General features: G+C 40.6%; 3 protein-coding genes across 3 annotated transcripts; 2 read left to right on the top strand and 1 right to left on the bottom strand.

Moving 5' to 3' along the window:
• Positions 1–349: 349 nt before the first annotated feature.
• On the top strand, positions 350–4,244 carry LOC105703933 (tricarboxylate transport protein, mitochondrial). The gene is made up of 4 exons (XM_012432730.2): positions 350–724; positions 1,582–2,016; positions 2,925–3,145; positions 3,318–4,244. The coding sequence occupies exons 1-4, from the start codon at positions 568–570 to the stop codon at positions 3,498–3,500; spliced, it is 996 nt and encodes a 331-aa protein (XP_012288153.1). The 5' UTR covers positions 350–567; the 3' UTR covers positions 3,501–4,244.
• A 726-nt stretch (positions 4,245–4,970) lies between these two features.
• Positions 4,971–14,910, top strand: LOC105703916 (tetratricopeptide repeat protein 28). Its single transcript, XM_012432701.1, has 16 exons — positions 4,971–5,030; positions 5,099–5,437; positions 6,076–6,333; positions 6,415–6,817; positions 7,014–7,571; positions 7,721–8,016; positions 8,133–8,598; positions 8,715–9,122; positions 9,366–9,743; positions 9,952–10,729; positions 10,832–11,505; positions 11,613–12,115; positions 12,298–12,660; positions 12,794–13,031; positions 13,112–13,327; positions 13,706–14,910. The coding sequence occupies exons 2-16, from the start codon at positions 5,414–5,416 to the stop codon at positions 14,344–14,346; spliced, it is 6,204 nt and encodes a 2,067-aa protein (XP_012288124.1). The 5' UTR covers positions 4,971–5,030; positions 5,099–5,413; the 3' UTR covers positions 14,347–14,910.
• LOC105703918 (peptidyl-tRNA hydrolase 2, mitochondrial) lies at positions 14,904–15,984 on the bottom strand. Its single transcript, XM_012432703.2, has 3 exons — positions 15,665–15,984; positions 15,366–15,551; positions 14,904–15,126 (listed from the first exon to the last, which is right to left on the bottom strand). The coding sequence occupies exons 1-3, from the start codon at positions 15,806–15,808 to the stop codon at positions 14,944–14,946; spliced, it is 513 nt and encodes a 170-aa protein (XP_012288126.1). The 5' UTR covers positions 15,809–15,984; the 3' UTR covers positions 14,904–14,943.
• Between the last annotated feature and the right edge of the window lie 552 nt (positions 15,985–16,536).

Here is a 16,536-nt window from a genome sequence, read left to right on the forward strand (position 1 = left end):
GGTTTTTGACGTTTCCAATATGAAGAATGCCGTAGATGTGCGATATATGGCATCCGCTAGATTATAAACATCTTTTAGCGCATGTGTAAACATGTTAAAAAACTTTGAAACTAGGAACGTATATGTTGTAATATACGCATAGAAAATCATGTATATCACATGAGGTATCATACTTGTTTTTATCTCATTTAAGAACAAAGGGAATTGATTTTTACTTCATTTTAGATGAGCCCCATATTCTTAAGTTTTACCTCATACTCACCTAAGTCTGAACACGCGTCACGGCGACACTCGCGAAATCCGCGAGTCTTGCCGATTCGCGGGACTCCGAGAACCGTTTGGTGGGGTTAACTCGAACGTCCGATCGCGACAGGCGCGTAAATATGCGTGCGATCCCTGAGGAGGAGTGTGGCGTGAATTCCTTGACCCGCGGGGGCTCTCCACATTGAAATGGGCGTCGTTAACAAGAGAAGTTGATAAACGCCGGCGAGGTAGGGGACAGGGAGTTATGCGACTGTCTTGACTCGACTCGGCCTCAGTTCGGGCAGTTTCAGCCACCGAGCGAGCATGGATCCGGTCTGGCTGTGGCACCAGTTAGCGCGACCTGACAAGCCCGAACGTCGCGTCAATCCAATCAATCCTTTTCCGCAAAGGCCATGGCTCCGAGATCGAGGCGCGGCTGCCCCGGCAGCCGGCAACATCGGCCTCAAGGGCATTATTGCCGGTAGGTCGTTTCTTTTTAACTTACCACTTATACCCAGTTTCCTCCTTCCTTCCTTTCATTCGCCTTCTCTCATTTCTTCCATTTTTATCGCGGTATTTACTCACCTTTGGACATGGTCCGAGTATAGATGTTTCGGCGTTCGCGATGCCTTTTGATCACACAATTGTCTGATAATGATTATGGAATTCCACTTGTACTAGTGGGAATAATAATTCGTATTTCAGAATTCTTTTAGAATCATGTAACGTGTTCGTTGATGCATTGTCGATACCGTAACGTTTGAGGTAAATTCTTTGAATGGATATCGAGTGATTTAAAAATTGTGCATTGACGATTCGAAGTATGGTATGCAGGTCTCAAATTTCATCTTCAATATGGAGTGATATACTCATCGTGCTACGTCGTTGAAGAAATTTAGTGCACGGAATAGAAATAATGGTTTAGGCTTATACCAAAGGTAACGTTACTTCTATTAAAAACCCTGAAAGAGAATTTGACTTGATCCGCTTTTGAAATGATTGGTTATCTTGATCGGTGTCATAATCCCTTGTCATGGTAAGTATTTGGCTGATGCATGGAACATATTCGTAGAGTTAATTTAATATATAAGTCTAGGGAATTCGGAAATGTTCTAAAATGATATTATATTATTGATCGTTATATGATCGTTTTGAAGTAAGAATGAACAGTTTAAGACAAATGTCGATACAAACGAAAATGTTCATTGAACATATGCTAAATACCTGCCGAGTATCCACAAATGTGCAAAAAGATACTTTTTTTTTCAATTAGCAAGATATCAAGGTATTATAATTAAGGCTACTTACATGTTATAATAATATCGAGACATTTTACAGGTGGTATAACTGGAGGTATTGAGATTATGATCACTTATCCCACGGAATACGTAAAAACACAACTACAACTTGATGGAAAGAGTGGCGCAGATAAAAAGTACACAGGAATATGGGACTGTTTAACAAAGACAGTGAAGAATCGTGGGATCCTTGGATTATACAAAGGATTATCCGTTCTTTTGTATGGTTCTATTCCTAAATCCGCAGTGCGCTTTGGTGCTTTTGAATCTGCAAAAAAGAGATTGGTAGACTCTGAAGGAAAGTTGAGTCCTCAAGGAAAATTTCTTGCTGGTGTTTGTGCGGGAACTTGTGAAGCCATTTTAGCAGTGACTCCTATGGAGACAATCAAAGTAAAATTTATTAATGATCAGAGGTCTGCCAACCCAAGATACAAAGGGTTTTTCCATGGCGTAAGCTTAATCGTTAAAGAAAGTGGTAAGTTTATTCATTCCAACATCTATTCTGCTTTCATTATTATTAAAAAGAAAAGTGGCATTTTACAAAACCTAAATAACCAATAATAATTACAATTTATACTGCATGCTTTCATATCGATGTACTTCATCAGATTTTATAGTACTTTATAATTTTCATATTGTGATTTACTTATATGTTGAACTATTTTTTTTAATTATCATAAGTTTTAATTGTATCATGTGGAATATAATAATTATTCTGTCCCATTTTATGAAACTTCTTACAGATAATGATTGCCTTCAATGTTCCACCAAGGTCAAGCTTGTTACATAATTGATTAGAACATTTTTCCAACGTCCTTAATCGTTATCATCCATTAAAACAAAATAGTTTTACACAATTTTTACAATCTTTCAACACTCTCATACATTGAATTTAAATTATAAAGAAAAAAAAAATCATGAGAATACTGCCACAGTCATTGCTTTAAATCTCCAATTCAAATTTGCTTGTTTGACTTGTAAGTGGCATCTGCCATGAAATGAGTTTCTAGCAACCGAATTGCTTCTTCGCTAAAGCGTAACCTAACTCAAGTACTATCAAAAAGTTTATACATGTTCATAATTTATTCTAAAATGAATGCCAATATAATATTTCTAAAGCATAAAGCGTTGAGTTTCACGAATAGACAATTATCGTACTAGTTAGAAGGAAACATACCCGAGTGTCCGCCTCCAATCTTGTTCATTCGAATATATGTTGCAGAGCATAAAAGTGTAAAAGACGTGAATGCGTAAATTCATAAACGTAATTAGCCCCTTTATGTCACTTACGCATCGCGTTTTTACAAAAGCACAGCGCATTTGTGATCTTTATGAGTAGATCTCTTGCTCACTATTACACGTTTCTTTAATCTCTTGTTACAGGAATTAAAGGCGTATACCAAGGATTAGCTCCAACTATATTAAAACAGGGTTCAAATCAAGCGATCCGCTTTTTCATAATGGAAACAGCGAAAGACTGGTACAAAGGTGGCGATAATAATAAATCAGTTCCTAAACTTATGGTCGGAACTTTCGGTGCAATAGCAGGTGCAGCTTCAGTCTTTGGCAACACCCCAATCGACGTTGTAAAAACTAGAATGCAGGTGAGATAATTGTTTAAACTGCTTATTAAATTAATAATACCAAGATACTACCGCGTCTCTTGATGATAAGAAATCTGAAATTGAAGACCATTTGTTCAAACTGTTGATGCTCGCGGAACAATGCCTGTTATCACAACCATGAAAGGTTAATTAAATTTTTATTGAATTTTAGGGCCTAGAAGCTTCGAAGTACAAGAATAGTTGGGATTGTGTGGTTAAAATATGGACAAAGGAAGGGCCAGGCGCTTTCTACAAAGGAACTGTCCCCAGGTTAAGTAGAGTGTGCCTCGATGTTGCAATTACATTTATGATTTATGATAGCGTCATGGAAGTCTTCAACAAAGCCTGGCCTTAACGTGGTCAGTTTATTGTTACTAATTTCAGTTTCCACGAGACCGGACACTTTATAAAAAACGCGAAACATTCCATTGTTTTGTCAGTGTTAGATTAGTTGTACCATGGTGCCAAGTTTAATCAACGTTTTCAGTACTATTAATCGAAAATGCATCGAAGAAGTATATGTACAAATTATGAAACAAATCATAAAAATCTCTAAATTAATTTATAATATAACACTCGAGAAAGAATGATAGATGGGTCTATCTTTTATACTGTTTAAACGGTCTAAAGCAATTGCATCGCAGCTTATAGTTATTGCTCTGATGTAAACTTGATTGTTGAATTTATTTACAATTTATCAAAATTATAAATATCTTCCAATTTATTGAGATATTTCATATATTTTTCTATCGTTTAGATATATTAAATATTATATAATTTAATGCGACATAGTTGCACACATAATTTAGTATTACATGGTGAATGCAATATATACTTGTCAGTGTTTGGCACAATTAACTTTAATAACGCTGCTTGAGCTACAGGGTATTGCTCGACGAAGCAAGTGTTACAAAACAGTATCCATTCCAAAAATCATTCCACATGAAACGAATTTTATATACAGATAAACGATATCTGCTATATTTTATACCATTATACCTGTACTTTAGTGAAATGCAAGAATGTATGTATTACTTTCTACTTCACCGTAGTACTGTATATTTTACTGCAAAATATATTCGCTGATCGTAAACACCAATAGTCAATATGTATCATAAATTATAAATATTGTTTAGATAATAAATATTTGGTGCTGAAAGTGCATATTCAGCAGATCTTTATATCTTATTTGTTCAACTTATAATTTTGATAAAAAGTATATTTCGTATACATATTCTTAAGATGGGTATAGTTCCTTGTCGTTCCACGCGGGGCGGTGTCGCAGTGGCTGCTCAAAAACTATACGACAGTCACAACAAAACCACGATTCAGAAAGGGCTGAAAAACTTTAAGATGTTATGTCTTCACGTAGGTACTAGCGATCGGAGCTGGGTAAATTTAAAAAGCTCCTGATTTTTTTAGCCGATCAAACGTTCATTTCTTTTTCTATAGAAATGGAGAGAGAAGATTCCCATTTCCCCCACTCCTGAAATCTCGATCCTCGGCGTATAGAACTCTGTAGCGTCTCGCTGGAGCTCGAGCGCGCGGGGCGCGTTTCTTTCAGCACAGGATGCTGTGAGTTCCTCGCTCAAAAATGTATTTGGCTCGAAACTCTACCGAGTTTTTTAATACTCTTTGGCTCGCGCAGTCGGGAGTGGAACTCGACCGAACGGGGACCCTGCAGCTGCGTACGTCCCGAGCCAGCTGAGATCGATTTCGAATAGGTACGGTCAGGTACGAGTGGGTCAGGTTAGGTCCCCGCCTCGGCCCTGTGTTAGTGGCGCACGGGGCACACCGACGCGCGAATACACCTGTGGCTTCGGTCCCGGGTCCCAAGAGGGGGACCCGGGGTCACATTCCAAGATGGCTGTGCCCGAGGAATGCGGTGGGTGCCCCCCCTAAGACGCCGTACTCCCTCCTTTTTTTCTTAATCAACTCAATTTATTCGCTCAGGCGAAAACAAACTCCGCTTCGCGATATCCAGTGATAGCCTCTCCACGCTTCGGAGGAATGAGGACGAAACGCGGGGACCCTGGGTAAGGATACGGGGTTCTTGTTGGTAGTGCGGACGCGCCAAACCTGCGGAAAGGGGCCCGCAACTCGATCGGATCGGATCGGATCGGTCGAGGCTCGCGCCTGCCCGCGCCTGCCCGCGCCGATGAGCCAAGATGGGCCTCGCGGGTCCCGAATCGGCTCTTCGCTGATGGGACCTACTCTCTGCCTCGGATGATGCCCACGCCGAAGGATGCTACCGGCTTGTATTAAACGATGTCTCACAGGGATATCTCGGAGGTAATGCTGGAAAGGAAAGGAGCACGGAACTCCTCGACTCGTTGCACCCGGGGGCTTCTTTGGAAACTTTCTCCCACTAGATTGAGTCTAATTAGATCGTTTCGTCTTTCTTAATTATTAGTCCTCGAAGGTGAGGGATTCCCTGCTATTTGTTGAAGAAGGACTTGGCGAGCTTCTTCGTACTCTAATGTTTGTTTTTCTATTTCGACGAGGGGGCATGTTGCCGTTATTTAAGTCGTGTTTTCATTCAGCAATTGCAGAAGTACGTAGTTTTAAATGTCTTAATTATTAAAAATATCGGAAGGATGTCGGATACGATACAAATATTTACGTTTAGTTCAAAGTACTCGGGCTAGCGAAGTGACCGTAGCAAGTAAAGCTCTCAAACGTGTTGTTTATCTACTTCACATTTTTGCCAAGTGGAGAAAGTATTTAGAAAGTTTTCCGGAAAAGTGTACGCGTTAAAGACATTTAATTATTACATTTATGGATATTATTTTGCGTTTTACTAAATACATTCACAATATAATTACTGTATACGTTAATTTATATTGTTTATATTGAATTAGGAATATATTTTTTTTATTAAATATTCTTTAAGTAAGAAGAATCAAAGACATGCTGTTAAACGTTCCTAGGTGGAGCCCGAAGGTTCATCGGCGCTGGCTGCTGGATCTCGGGCACTGTTCCTGGAGACGGTACGCAGAAGTAATGCAGCATGTCAGAATGGAGATTATGCTCTAGCGGCAACTCTCTATACAGAAGCTCTCGCTTTGGATCCTCTTAGCCATGTTCTGTACTCAAATCGATCAGCTGCCCGACTTAAGATGGGACTCTTTGCGCTTGCCTTGCAAGATGCCGTGAGAGCTACCGAACTGAGTCCACAATGGCCAAAAGTATTCTTTATTTCTTTTTCTGTTCTCGTGTTATTAGTCATTCGAATACATTTTTGGTGACTGAATTTTCCTGTGCTCCAGGCATACTATCGTCAAGGAGTAGCCCTGCAATGTCTGGGACGTCACGGAGAGGCTCTCGTAGCATTCAGTGCTGGCTTAGCACGAGATCCATCAAATTTCCAACTTCTCTCCGGATTAGTGGAAGCTTCTTTAAAATCTCCTCTTCGTTCAACATTGGAACCAACGTTTCAACAGTTAAGGGCTATGAAGCTCGACGAATCTCCCTTCGTTGTCATATCAGTCGTTGGACAAGAACTTCTCGGAGCTGGCCAATACAGAGCGGCTGCTGGTGTATTAGAGGCTGCCCTGACAATTGGCTCCTGTAGTTTAAAACTTAGGGGTTCGGTATTCTCTGCACTTTCCAGTGCATATTGGGCATTAAATTCTTTAGATAAGGCAATCAGCTATATGCAACAAGATTTAGGTAAGTTCTCTTTAACTAGTATGAATTTTGGTGTGTTTACATAACTGCCATACTTATTGGATGATAACGAAATAGCTTTTTTCTCTCAAATATGACATAATATTAAAATAATAAATACACGATAATCTAGTGGCCTAGTGTATTTTGCATTGGAATTAAGTGCTGTTTATAAAATTGAATGTTTACTGTGTTTTAGGGGTAGCACGATCTCTCGGTGACACTCAAGGCGAGTGTCGAGCTCATGGAAATCTAGGTTCGGCATACTTTAGCAAAGGGAGTTTCAAGGAAGCGCTAACGGCCCACAGATACCAACTTGTTCTAGCTATGAAATGTAAGGATACTCAAGCAGCTGCCTCTGCTCTTACAAGCTTAGGTCATGTGTACACGGCAATCGGAGATTTACCGAATGCCCTCGCGTCGCACAAACAATGTGTACAGTTAGTAAAACAAATGGGAGATCGTCTACAGGAAGCCAGAGAAATAGGAAACGTTGGTGCAGTATATTTAGCAATGGGAGAGTTTGAAAGCGCGGTAGACTGTCATACTCAACATCTTAGAATAGCAAGACGTTTGGGCGATCGAGTAGAAGAAGCCCGAGCTTTCAGCAATTTGGGCTCCTCGCATCACTACCGGAGGAACTTTGGCCAAGCAATGGCGTACCACGAGAATGTATTGCGAATAGCTCAAGAATTAGGCGATAAAGCGATAGAAACCAGAGCTTATGCCGGATTAGGCCATGCTGCAAGATGCGCAGGTAAGGCATAAACACAGTAATCCACGATATTCCTCTTTTAGCATCAAATCGTAAACTTTGGAATGCCGGTTTCAATGGCAATGTTTCAACGCGTAAATTTCTTCGCTTTATTTATTTTAAAGTGATGTTTTGTATACTGTTCCTTGTAGGAGATCTTGCCCAAGCTAAGCTTTGGCATCAACGTCAGTTAGACGTTGCTCTAACAACAAAAGACAAAATCGCAGAAGGCCGAGCTTGCAGCAATTTAGGAATAGTTTACCAACTCCTAGGTGAGCACGATGCCGCACTCAAATTACATCAAGCACATTTGGGAATTGCTAGGACTCTAGGAGATAGAGCTGGAATGGGTAGAGCTTACGGGAATATTGGAAATGCATACAATGCCTTAGGATATTATGAGCAAGCGATTAAGTATCACAAACAAGAATTAACGATAAGTAAAGAGGTAAGTTGACGTTTTCTTCGGCATTTGAAACTTCCATTATATTTAGTACGGATAAAAATGAGACGTGCCATCTTCGGACAGTTTATATCAATTATTTTCTATTATATTCTATTTAGGTGAATGATCGTAGTTCAGAAGCAAGCACACATGGAAATTTAGCGGTAGCTTATCAGGCGGTGCAGGGTCACGAAGCTGCATTGCGACATTATAGAGCACATCTAGCAATAGCTCGAGAATTAAAAGACGCTGCTGGAGAAGCTTGTGCTCTGCTCAATTTGGCTAATTGCCTTTCATCCAGAGGAAGATTCGAAGAAGCTGTTCCGTATTATGAGAATTATCTTATGCTCTCGCAAGAGTTACACGACGTGGAGGGTGAAGCTAAAGCATGCCATTTTCTCGGTTATGCTCACTATTGCCTAGGTAATCATCGAGAGGCAGTTAGATATTATGACCAGGACTTAGCATTGGCTAAAGATTTGCAGGATAAATCAGGAATGGGAAGAGCATACTGTAATCTGGGACTGGCTCACTTAGCTCTTGGCAATTTAGATACAGCATTGGAGTGTCAAAAATATTATCTAGGTAAGACCTGAAAATGGAACGTGTTGAAGGGTATGGGGTGAAGCAATACTACGTAGACATTTATTGTAAATCTAGATAATTGTTTAATGTATCATTTATTTCCTTTTTGCATCCAGCAATTGCACACATGACGAACCATTTAGCTGGCAAGTTTAGAGCTCTCGGCAACATCGGCGATTGCCTTCTACGATTAGGTGAATCCGAAGAAGCTATAAAGATGCATCAAAGACAATTGAATTTGGCACGTCAAGCTGCTGACCGTAGCTTAGAAGCTGCGGCTTATGGTGCTTTGGGCATTGCACATCGAGCAACCAGAAATTTGGATAAGGCTTTAGGGTTTCACACTCAAGAATTGACTCTCCGACAAGAAGCCGGTGACTTGAGAGGCGAATGTCGCGCCCATGGAAATCTTGGTGCGGTGCACATGGCTCTTGGACAATACACTCACGCTGTTAAGTGCTATCAGGAACAGCTTGAAAGAGCAAGGGAACTAGCTGATTCAGGAGTGGAGGCTCAGGCTTTAGGTATGATATAATATGAGTCCAAAACAACTGCACAAAATAAGTGCTTCCATGTGTTCCTTGGCATACATTCATACATATTAACGATAAAAAGATCGATGTCATTTTAAATCATGGCATCATAGGCGAGGAAATTGCGTAAAATTCCCGGCAAGATTATCCTTTCCTTCCTCTTTTTATTGAATCTTCAACGAAAATCTGTACAATTTCACTCTTCGGTGAATAAATCTATATTAATTCCGACAGGAAATTTGGGCATCGCAAGATTAAATATGGCTCATTATGAAGATGCTATTGGTTATTTTGAACAACAATTAGCTACGCTGGAACCTTTAACTACTGGTACTGCATTGCTTGACAAAGCGAGAGCATTAGGAAACCTGGGTGACTGTTATGAAGCATTAGGCGATCCAGAAGAAGCTATTAAATGTCATGAACAGCAACTAGCAGCTGCAACCAGACTGAGAAGCATCCGAGACCAAGAGAGAGCTTATAGAGGACTCGGCAGAGCTAGAGAAGCTTCTGGAAACTTACAGCAAGCACTTGTTTGCTTTGAAAAAAGATTAGTTGCAGCGCATGAAGTTGACAGTCCAGAGGCAAGAGGAGCAGCATATGGCGACTTAGGTGCGTAAAAAAGACTTTTAAAGTGAAGTGAAACACGTCGAGGAACTTACGTTGATATGACGGCTGCATATGTTCATATTCATAACACAGAAGTGCAATTTAAATGTTGACATTTAATTTCAATTGCACACAAAAACTCGTTGACCCTGCGTAATGTAGGCGTATATTATTATTAGTATTATCTTAATTCATACATTTTATGCTGCAGGGAGAGTACATGCTGCTCTTGGCAATCACGAACAGGCAGTCAGCTGTTTATCGCATCAATTAGCTCTTGCAAGAGGGCTTGGAGATAAGGCTGCTGAAGCGGAAGCAGCAAGTGGCCTTGGTGCCGTACATCTTCTGATGGATGATCCAAATTCTGCCCTACGTCATCATCAATTGGAACTTTCAATTGCGGAAGGTCTAGATGCAGCTGGACTCCAAGCCAGAGCTTGCGCCAATCTGGGTGCCACTCAAGAAGCTCTTGGTCAGTTGGACGAAGCAATTAGACTGCAAGAACAGTCATTGAGTCTTGCAGCTGCAGCTGGTGACCAACCAGCTAGAGCCGCGGCATTCTCTAGTCTCGGGCGACTACATCACCTGTGCGGAGACCTATCCCGGGCTTTGAGTTACTTACAGTCAGGCTTGTCGTTATCCGAAGGTCTAGGTAGGCGAGAAGAAGCTGCGAGGTTGCGGCATAGGTTGGGCCTTGTTCACTGGGAAACGGGAGAATCTAATGTTGCCGTAGAACAACTAGAAAAGGCTGCGAATCTTTTGGAATCGCTGGATGGAGCTTCGCCGCTTGTGTGTGGCCAACCAAGCAGATCCGAATTGTTGTCGGACACTTATCGGATGCTTCAAAAAGTATTAGTCAGTTTAAACAAAGCCGAAGAAGCGCTTAATTGGGCTGAGCGATCTAGAAGATCTAGGAACAATACCTTCGAAGACGCGACGCATTACTCCGAAATCATTGATAGACAACGAGGGATCATCTTATATTACAGGTTTGTCTTATATTCTATATATAGGACTTTTCGTTCTCATTATATATATGATTAAATCCTTAATCGTTGTATTATGAAATTGAAATGTCTTTGTCTTTACAGTGAAGCTGGAAATGAGTTGCATGCTTGGTGCTTGGCCCCAGGACGTGGTCTTCTCAGGTTCCACTCGACAACCCTGGAGGATGGAATTAATTTAGAAAAGCGAGTAGTCCAAGCCCGCGATACACTTTTGGGCGAAACCAGTGATCTGGCCGAAGAGTCGGCTAAGATTCCTGCCCGAGGACATCACTTGAATGCTAGCTCATACAGTCTGAGCAGCTTATTCAGTGTAGGTTCTGTCAGCTCACGTGCTGGAAGTGCTCGTTGGGGACGAGGAGTAAAAGGGCCTGCATGGCAAGCCCCTCAGTCTCTCCAGCTGCTCTATGACCTTCTTCTGGCACCTTTCGAGGACCTCCTACCGCCCGCAAGGAAAGAACTGATTCTCGTTGTGGAAAAATCACTGTATTTAGCTCCCTTGCCAGCTCTACAAGCTAGTCCTGGTGAAGATTATCTCTGCGAAAGGTTCTCGTTGCTGGTGGTACCTTCTCTTGGAGCTCTAAGGAAAAGATCGAGAACTCCCATGCCCGAAGGTGGAGCAACAGTGGCTGCGCTGGTCGCAGGAAATCCTACGCTTCCAGAGGAATCTAGGGAGGAATACGGATGGCCGGAAAGTGTTGCAGCAGCAGAGACGGAAACTGGAATTGTTGCGGAATTACTTGAAGCGAGACCACTGATTGGTTAGTAACCTTCTCGTGTGACTTTGCTTGAAACACTTTCGAGGCTGATTGATATCGACTCGTGATATATCTTCTTACGAATATTTAATTACTGTATATTTTCACAGGTTCTGAAGCAACAAAGTCAGCCGTAATTAGATCATTACCAGATGCTGAGTGCGTGCATCTAACGACACCTGTTCTCTGGAACACTGCGAGCTTAGCACTGGCAGCGGACCAATGCGAAGAGCCGACTGAAAGACCAGAATATTTGCTAACTTGTACAGATATCTTAAGGCTGAGACTAACTGCTCGATTAGTGGTCGTTTCTAGCGGTCATTGTTGGACAAGCGGAGACTCGACTACTGTGACGTCAAATGGGGTCGAACAACTTGCAAAAGCGCTATTAACAGCTGGTGCGCAGTGCGTGCTAATAGGGATGTGGCCTGTACCACCTACCGCTGGTAGCATTTTACTGCGGGCATTTTATAGTGCCATGTTACAAGGAGCGAGAGCGTCTAGAGCATTGGCCGAAGCTATGCAGACTGTGCAGCACACGAGACACTTTGCCCATCCAGCTAATTGGGCTGGTTGGTTACTTCTAGGAGGAGACGCGAGGCTATCCAACAAAGTAAATACCTTACAATTTATTATATAAACAGTATAACGGTCATCCGACGTCATAACTTGAAAAAAATTCGTTCCGCATGGAAATTTTAATTTATTATAGTGCACACTATTCAAACTGTAAAAGCATCTCTAGTCCGAGTTTGGGTACATGTAGTATTATTTTAAATTGATGTAATATTTTAGGTCGCTCTGATGGGCCAAGCTCTGGCAGAATTATTGCGAGGTGGTCCAGAACAGAGTAGAGATGCCCTACGTGTAACTCTTCATCTCGTGGAAAAGTCATTACAAAGAATACATCGTGGTCAAAAGAATGCAATGTATACAACGCAAAGAAGTATTGAAAACAAAGTAGGCGCCGCTGCTGGTTGGAAGGAATTACTCATGTCCGTAGGATTCAGATTTGAACCGGCTGGAAATGGAATACCATCTTCTGTATTCTTTCCCCAAAGCGATCCCGAAGAACGGCTAACTAGATGCAGTGCGAGTCTTCAAGCTCTCCTTGGATTAGGACCCGTCTCTTTGCATGCGCTTGTGAGACTGTTGCAAGTAAGGAAAATACTACGTTATTGTAACATTTTTCATTTGTCATTGCCAATCGGTACACCCAATTCGGGGAATACTTTCCCCAGCGATTTAACTTCTCTGATGTATATAGATTAACCCTTTCGTATCACTTTAGGCACCGGAAGCAGCAGAGGATGTAATTTCAGCAATGAGGAGAGCCAGTGGTACAACCGAAGGTCAAGAAGTCACGTTACCGGTTCGAGTGTGGAGAGCCGCGGGTTCGCACGAGCTATTTGCCAGCTTGGGATTCGATTTGATGGAAGTCGGCCAGTCGGAAGTTACTTTAAGAACAGGGAAACAAGCTTCACGACGAGCGGTTCAATTTGCTCTTCAAGCACTACTTGCCCTCTTTGGTAACGATTAAAAAAATTTTAACCGTACAGGATATCGGTTTTAACTCGGCCGTTAATAAATATGTCATTCTCGTCTATAGACACTCAAGAAGCACCAAAGAGCCTCAGCCTGGACTCCAGTAGTTCAATGGAAAGTCTAGCTTCCGTTGCACAAACTGAAAAGAATTTACCGGAAAGGCCAAGGTTAGGAGGAGCATTCGCAAGTTACGTGCGACATCGTGGGGAACCTGATGGAAAGACCACGGAACCGCCAAATATCCAGATATCATCGAGACAAACCTGCCAGAATGGAGGAGGTAAATATATAAAATATTGAAAATTAAGAGGATATGAAAGATGCTAAGAAATTTAATCGATGTCCATCAAGTAAAATTCATTTATACCCTTTTTGGTGGTAATGCCGTTTTGAATACTCAAGTGGTAACTTAACCTGGCGCCTCGCGTTACCGACATTTATATTCATGTGAAGTCTTTTACAGTCTACGTTGAGAATTATACGAACTGAAGGGTCCTATATGTCATTTCGGTAAAGTAATGATAAAAAGATCGATATAAACCTGCCGAGATTCCATACATTCATGCCATATCATTCATTCATATACATAGGCTGACTCTTTCATATCACCTTAAATACAATAGATATAGGAATAATAAATATGTAACGTTATTTGTAGGCGAATCGGATGCAGCCTTTACTCCCAGCCCTCCAATTGCTCTCAATTTGAATCATCAAACACGAATCCGAAATCTTTATCCCGACCAAAGTGCGAGACCTGGGTCGAGTTCAAGTAGTTCTGCTACCGATTGGGACAATGGCCATGCTACTGTGTTAAGACGCCAACCGCTGCCACCGTTGCCAGCCACGGTCCTCGAAAGACTAAGTGTCAGAACCGAAGTAGGGCCTAATTCGCCGAGGAAACCGCGACACCCTAATTCCAACGAGGACATTAATTCCCAAAATGAGTCCAGTCAGAATACCGAAGGGCATCCGCATAATTTGAGGAATTTGGCGACCTCATTAACGAGTTTGACGCGCGAGCTAACTCCTACTATTTCCGAAGTTTATCACGAAAGGAACCTAGGGCTTGGATTGGCTCCATCGCTTTCCAAACTTCTCGAAGAAGTCGGCACGGTTTCAGAAAACGAGCAAAACCAAATCTCCAGATCGGGACACAGTCAAACGCAAAACTGGTTACAAAACGAGCCAGAACTTTGTCGAAGAGACGAAGCTGATGGAAGATCCATCGCAGAGTCCCAGTGCAGTGCAACCAGTTCCAATAAAATACATAGAAATGCACCACCACCTCCAGTATAAATTATTTATGATATATTTTTAAGAAACAATCATTTTGACCGAGAAAAACAGTGCCGGGTACCAAGAACAAAAATACCGGAAAATGACCTTTCGAGATATTACAGTTTCCAGTTAATAAGGAAGTTTTATTACAAAATTATAGGATTACTCGATTGATACCTGGGACTATGTTTCTACAGTCTAAAACGTGCATATTATGTACTATATTATCTATAAGTATTGTCCATGTAAGATATATTTACAATGTGCGGCTCATGTGCTAAAGTAAATACTACAAATATTTTTATACGTAGACAATTACACCTGTCACTAAAAAATAGTTTCCCTGTGGAGAAGTTATTATCATTGATCATGACTAGTAAAAATTTATTATCTTATAACCGACATGTAAAAATCTGAGGATATGGCAGCCAATACCACTGCGTAACAATATTTTGCATCACACGTACATTTATAGCACTGCTTAAATTACAATCTGAAAGCTGAATAGATATTTAATTGTACAATTTTTTATATTTAATTGATATGAAGTAAATCATATCAAAATATATACAAACTATGAAATGTGTTTTATTTAAAAAATACTTGTATACAGAATTAATATAATTTTAAATGTCCGGTAACTTCATCTATGAGATCCGATGGTCCAGGACCAATACCACATACTGTTTTACTGCCGGGATCAACCTGTGTCCTCCCGGCATCTCGTATAACGTTAGTTAAAATTCCGACTGATCTTGCATTTCTTGCTACTTCCAATAGTTCAGATTCGCTGTCAACCTTGAACATCGTATTAATAACAAAATAAGTCAAAAGTTTTCGAATAGCAAATAATCATATTCACTCGTACTCGAGTACAGACATGAACGTAAAATAAATCTGCCTTTATGGAAAAATATGTACAGTAAAACATTACTGTATATTTAAATCTTTCTGACGTATTACAAAATCAAACATAAGGTTTAAGAGAAGAAAATGTAACACGAATATTTGCCTCTGTAATATGCAAATTTATTTACCTTAACTGTAATCTTTTTCTGTCCACAGTTTTCCCAAGCTTCGAGAAGTTTAGGCTGTCTTTGTGAAAGTTTATACGCCCCAACCGCAGCATGAGCACATTGAGCTGCTACTTTTCCTTTACCCATTTTTAAATCTGTCCTAATAACTAGAACTAATTTGAAATCTGCATCCTCATCGGAATAAATCTATAATGAAAGTAAATTGAATAAATGTGCCATCTTCATAAAGTTACTCAAATATTGTGCTCTTACATTTACACAAATATTAGATACTGTACAATTTAAAGAAATTTAATTACCGATAAATCTTTATCAATTACAGAGTTCTGTGGTCTCGTCTTTTTAACAGTATTTTTATACAGAACGTATCCAATTGCTGCTGCTAAGAAAAATACTGTTCTTGGATCTGCCGCGTAATCAGTCAAAGATTTCAATGCATCCATGATACTTATTAATTTGTAAAAGGTTAATTGACGTTTAGTCCTTCATGCACAAAGTCAGAACTTCTTTCTGACAAAATCTACAACAATCTACACCTGCTTAAGTCTATTATTGTAAGAAACCACAAGCAAAAGCATGGGCACGGCACTTCTTACGGGAGGGCTATAATGCTTAGCGTTAGTTCCTATTACAACCGGGGACTGCGCTAGTATCGAAATTTTTCACTTTATAGAAAGAGACGCAACCAATTCGCGCGCAAATTTATAACGGGTCCACATAACACCGACATTTCTCCGCTATCAGGAAACTCGGTAGAGTATCACGCCAAATATGTAGATACATGGAACGGAGTTTAAGCCCGGTTCCACAACTCGAGTTAACCGAGGTTTAACTGGCTTATACTCGGTTTAAACTAGCATGCAGTTATGCCGCGCGTAATTCAAAATTTCATACTGGAATGATTCAGTCTTATCGCCTTTCTGCAATTCCGCGCTTATCTCTACTACTTAATGATAGAGTTCAAATCGGATGAATGGGTAAGTTCTGATCAGACTTTATTGTCTACTTTTACACTCATTTATTAATTATTTATTTTATTTTATTCTTTCATGTGCTAACATACACTTTACAAGTTATTTCTTGTACATATACATTATGAAGCTTTGTTTAAATTAAAACAGTAACGTATGAGACGGGTCGCACAGGTCCAAATAGTGTTTATAACATAGTA

The sequence above is a fragment of the Orussus abietinus genome, unplaced genomic scaffold, assembly GCF_000612105.2.
Source record: "Orussus abietinus isolate OABI.00-Male unplaced genomic scaffold, Oabi_2.0 scaffold32, whole genome shotgun sequence".
NCBI lineage: Eukaryota > Metazoa > Arthropoda > Insecta > Hymenoptera > Orussidae > Orussus > Orussus abietinus.

What these genes read in the sequence shown, in the direction of transcription:
- LOC105703933 (XM_012432730.2), top strand. Translation starts at nt 568, where the DNA reads ATGGATCCGGTCTGGCTGTGGCACCAGTTAGCGCGACCTGACAAGCCC. An exon ending in CCTCAAGGGCATTATTGCCG is followed by an intron (nt 725 to 1,581) that starts GTAGGTCGTTTC and finishes GACATTTTACAG; the next exon opens with GTGGTATAACTGGAGGTATT. An exon ending in CTTAATCGTTAAAGAAAGTG is followed by an intron (nt 2,017 to 2,924) that starts GTAAGTTTATTC and finishes CTCTTGTTACAG; the next exon opens with GAATTAAAGGCGTATACCAA.
- LOC105703916 (XM_012432701.1), top strand. Translation starts at nt 5,414, where the DNA reads ATGTCTCACAGGGATATCTCGGAG. An exon ending in CTATATGCAACAAGATTTAG is followed by an intron (nt 6,818 to 7,013) that starts GTAAGTTCTCTT and finishes ACTGTGTTTTAG; the next exon opens with GGGTAGCACGATCTCTCGGT. An exon ending in AGTGGAGGCTCAGGCTTTAG is followed by an intron (nt 9,123 to 9,365) that starts GTATGATATAAT and finishes TAATTCCGACAG; the next exon opens with GAAATTTGGGCATCGCAAGA.
- LOC105703918 (XM_012432703.2), bottom strand. Translation starts at nt 15,808, where the DNA reads ATGGATGCATTGAAATCTTTGACTGATTACGCGGCAGATCCAAGAACA. An exon ending in TAATTGATAAAGATTTATCG is followed by an intron (nt 15,552 to 15,664) that starts GTAATTAAATTT and finishes CTTTCATTATAG; the next exon opens with ATTTATTCCGATGAGGATGC. An exon ending in AGAAAAAGATTACAGTTAAG is followed by an intron (nt 15,127 to 15,365) that starts GTAAATAAATTT and finishes ACGATGTTCAAG; the next exon opens with GTTGACAGCGAATCTGAACT.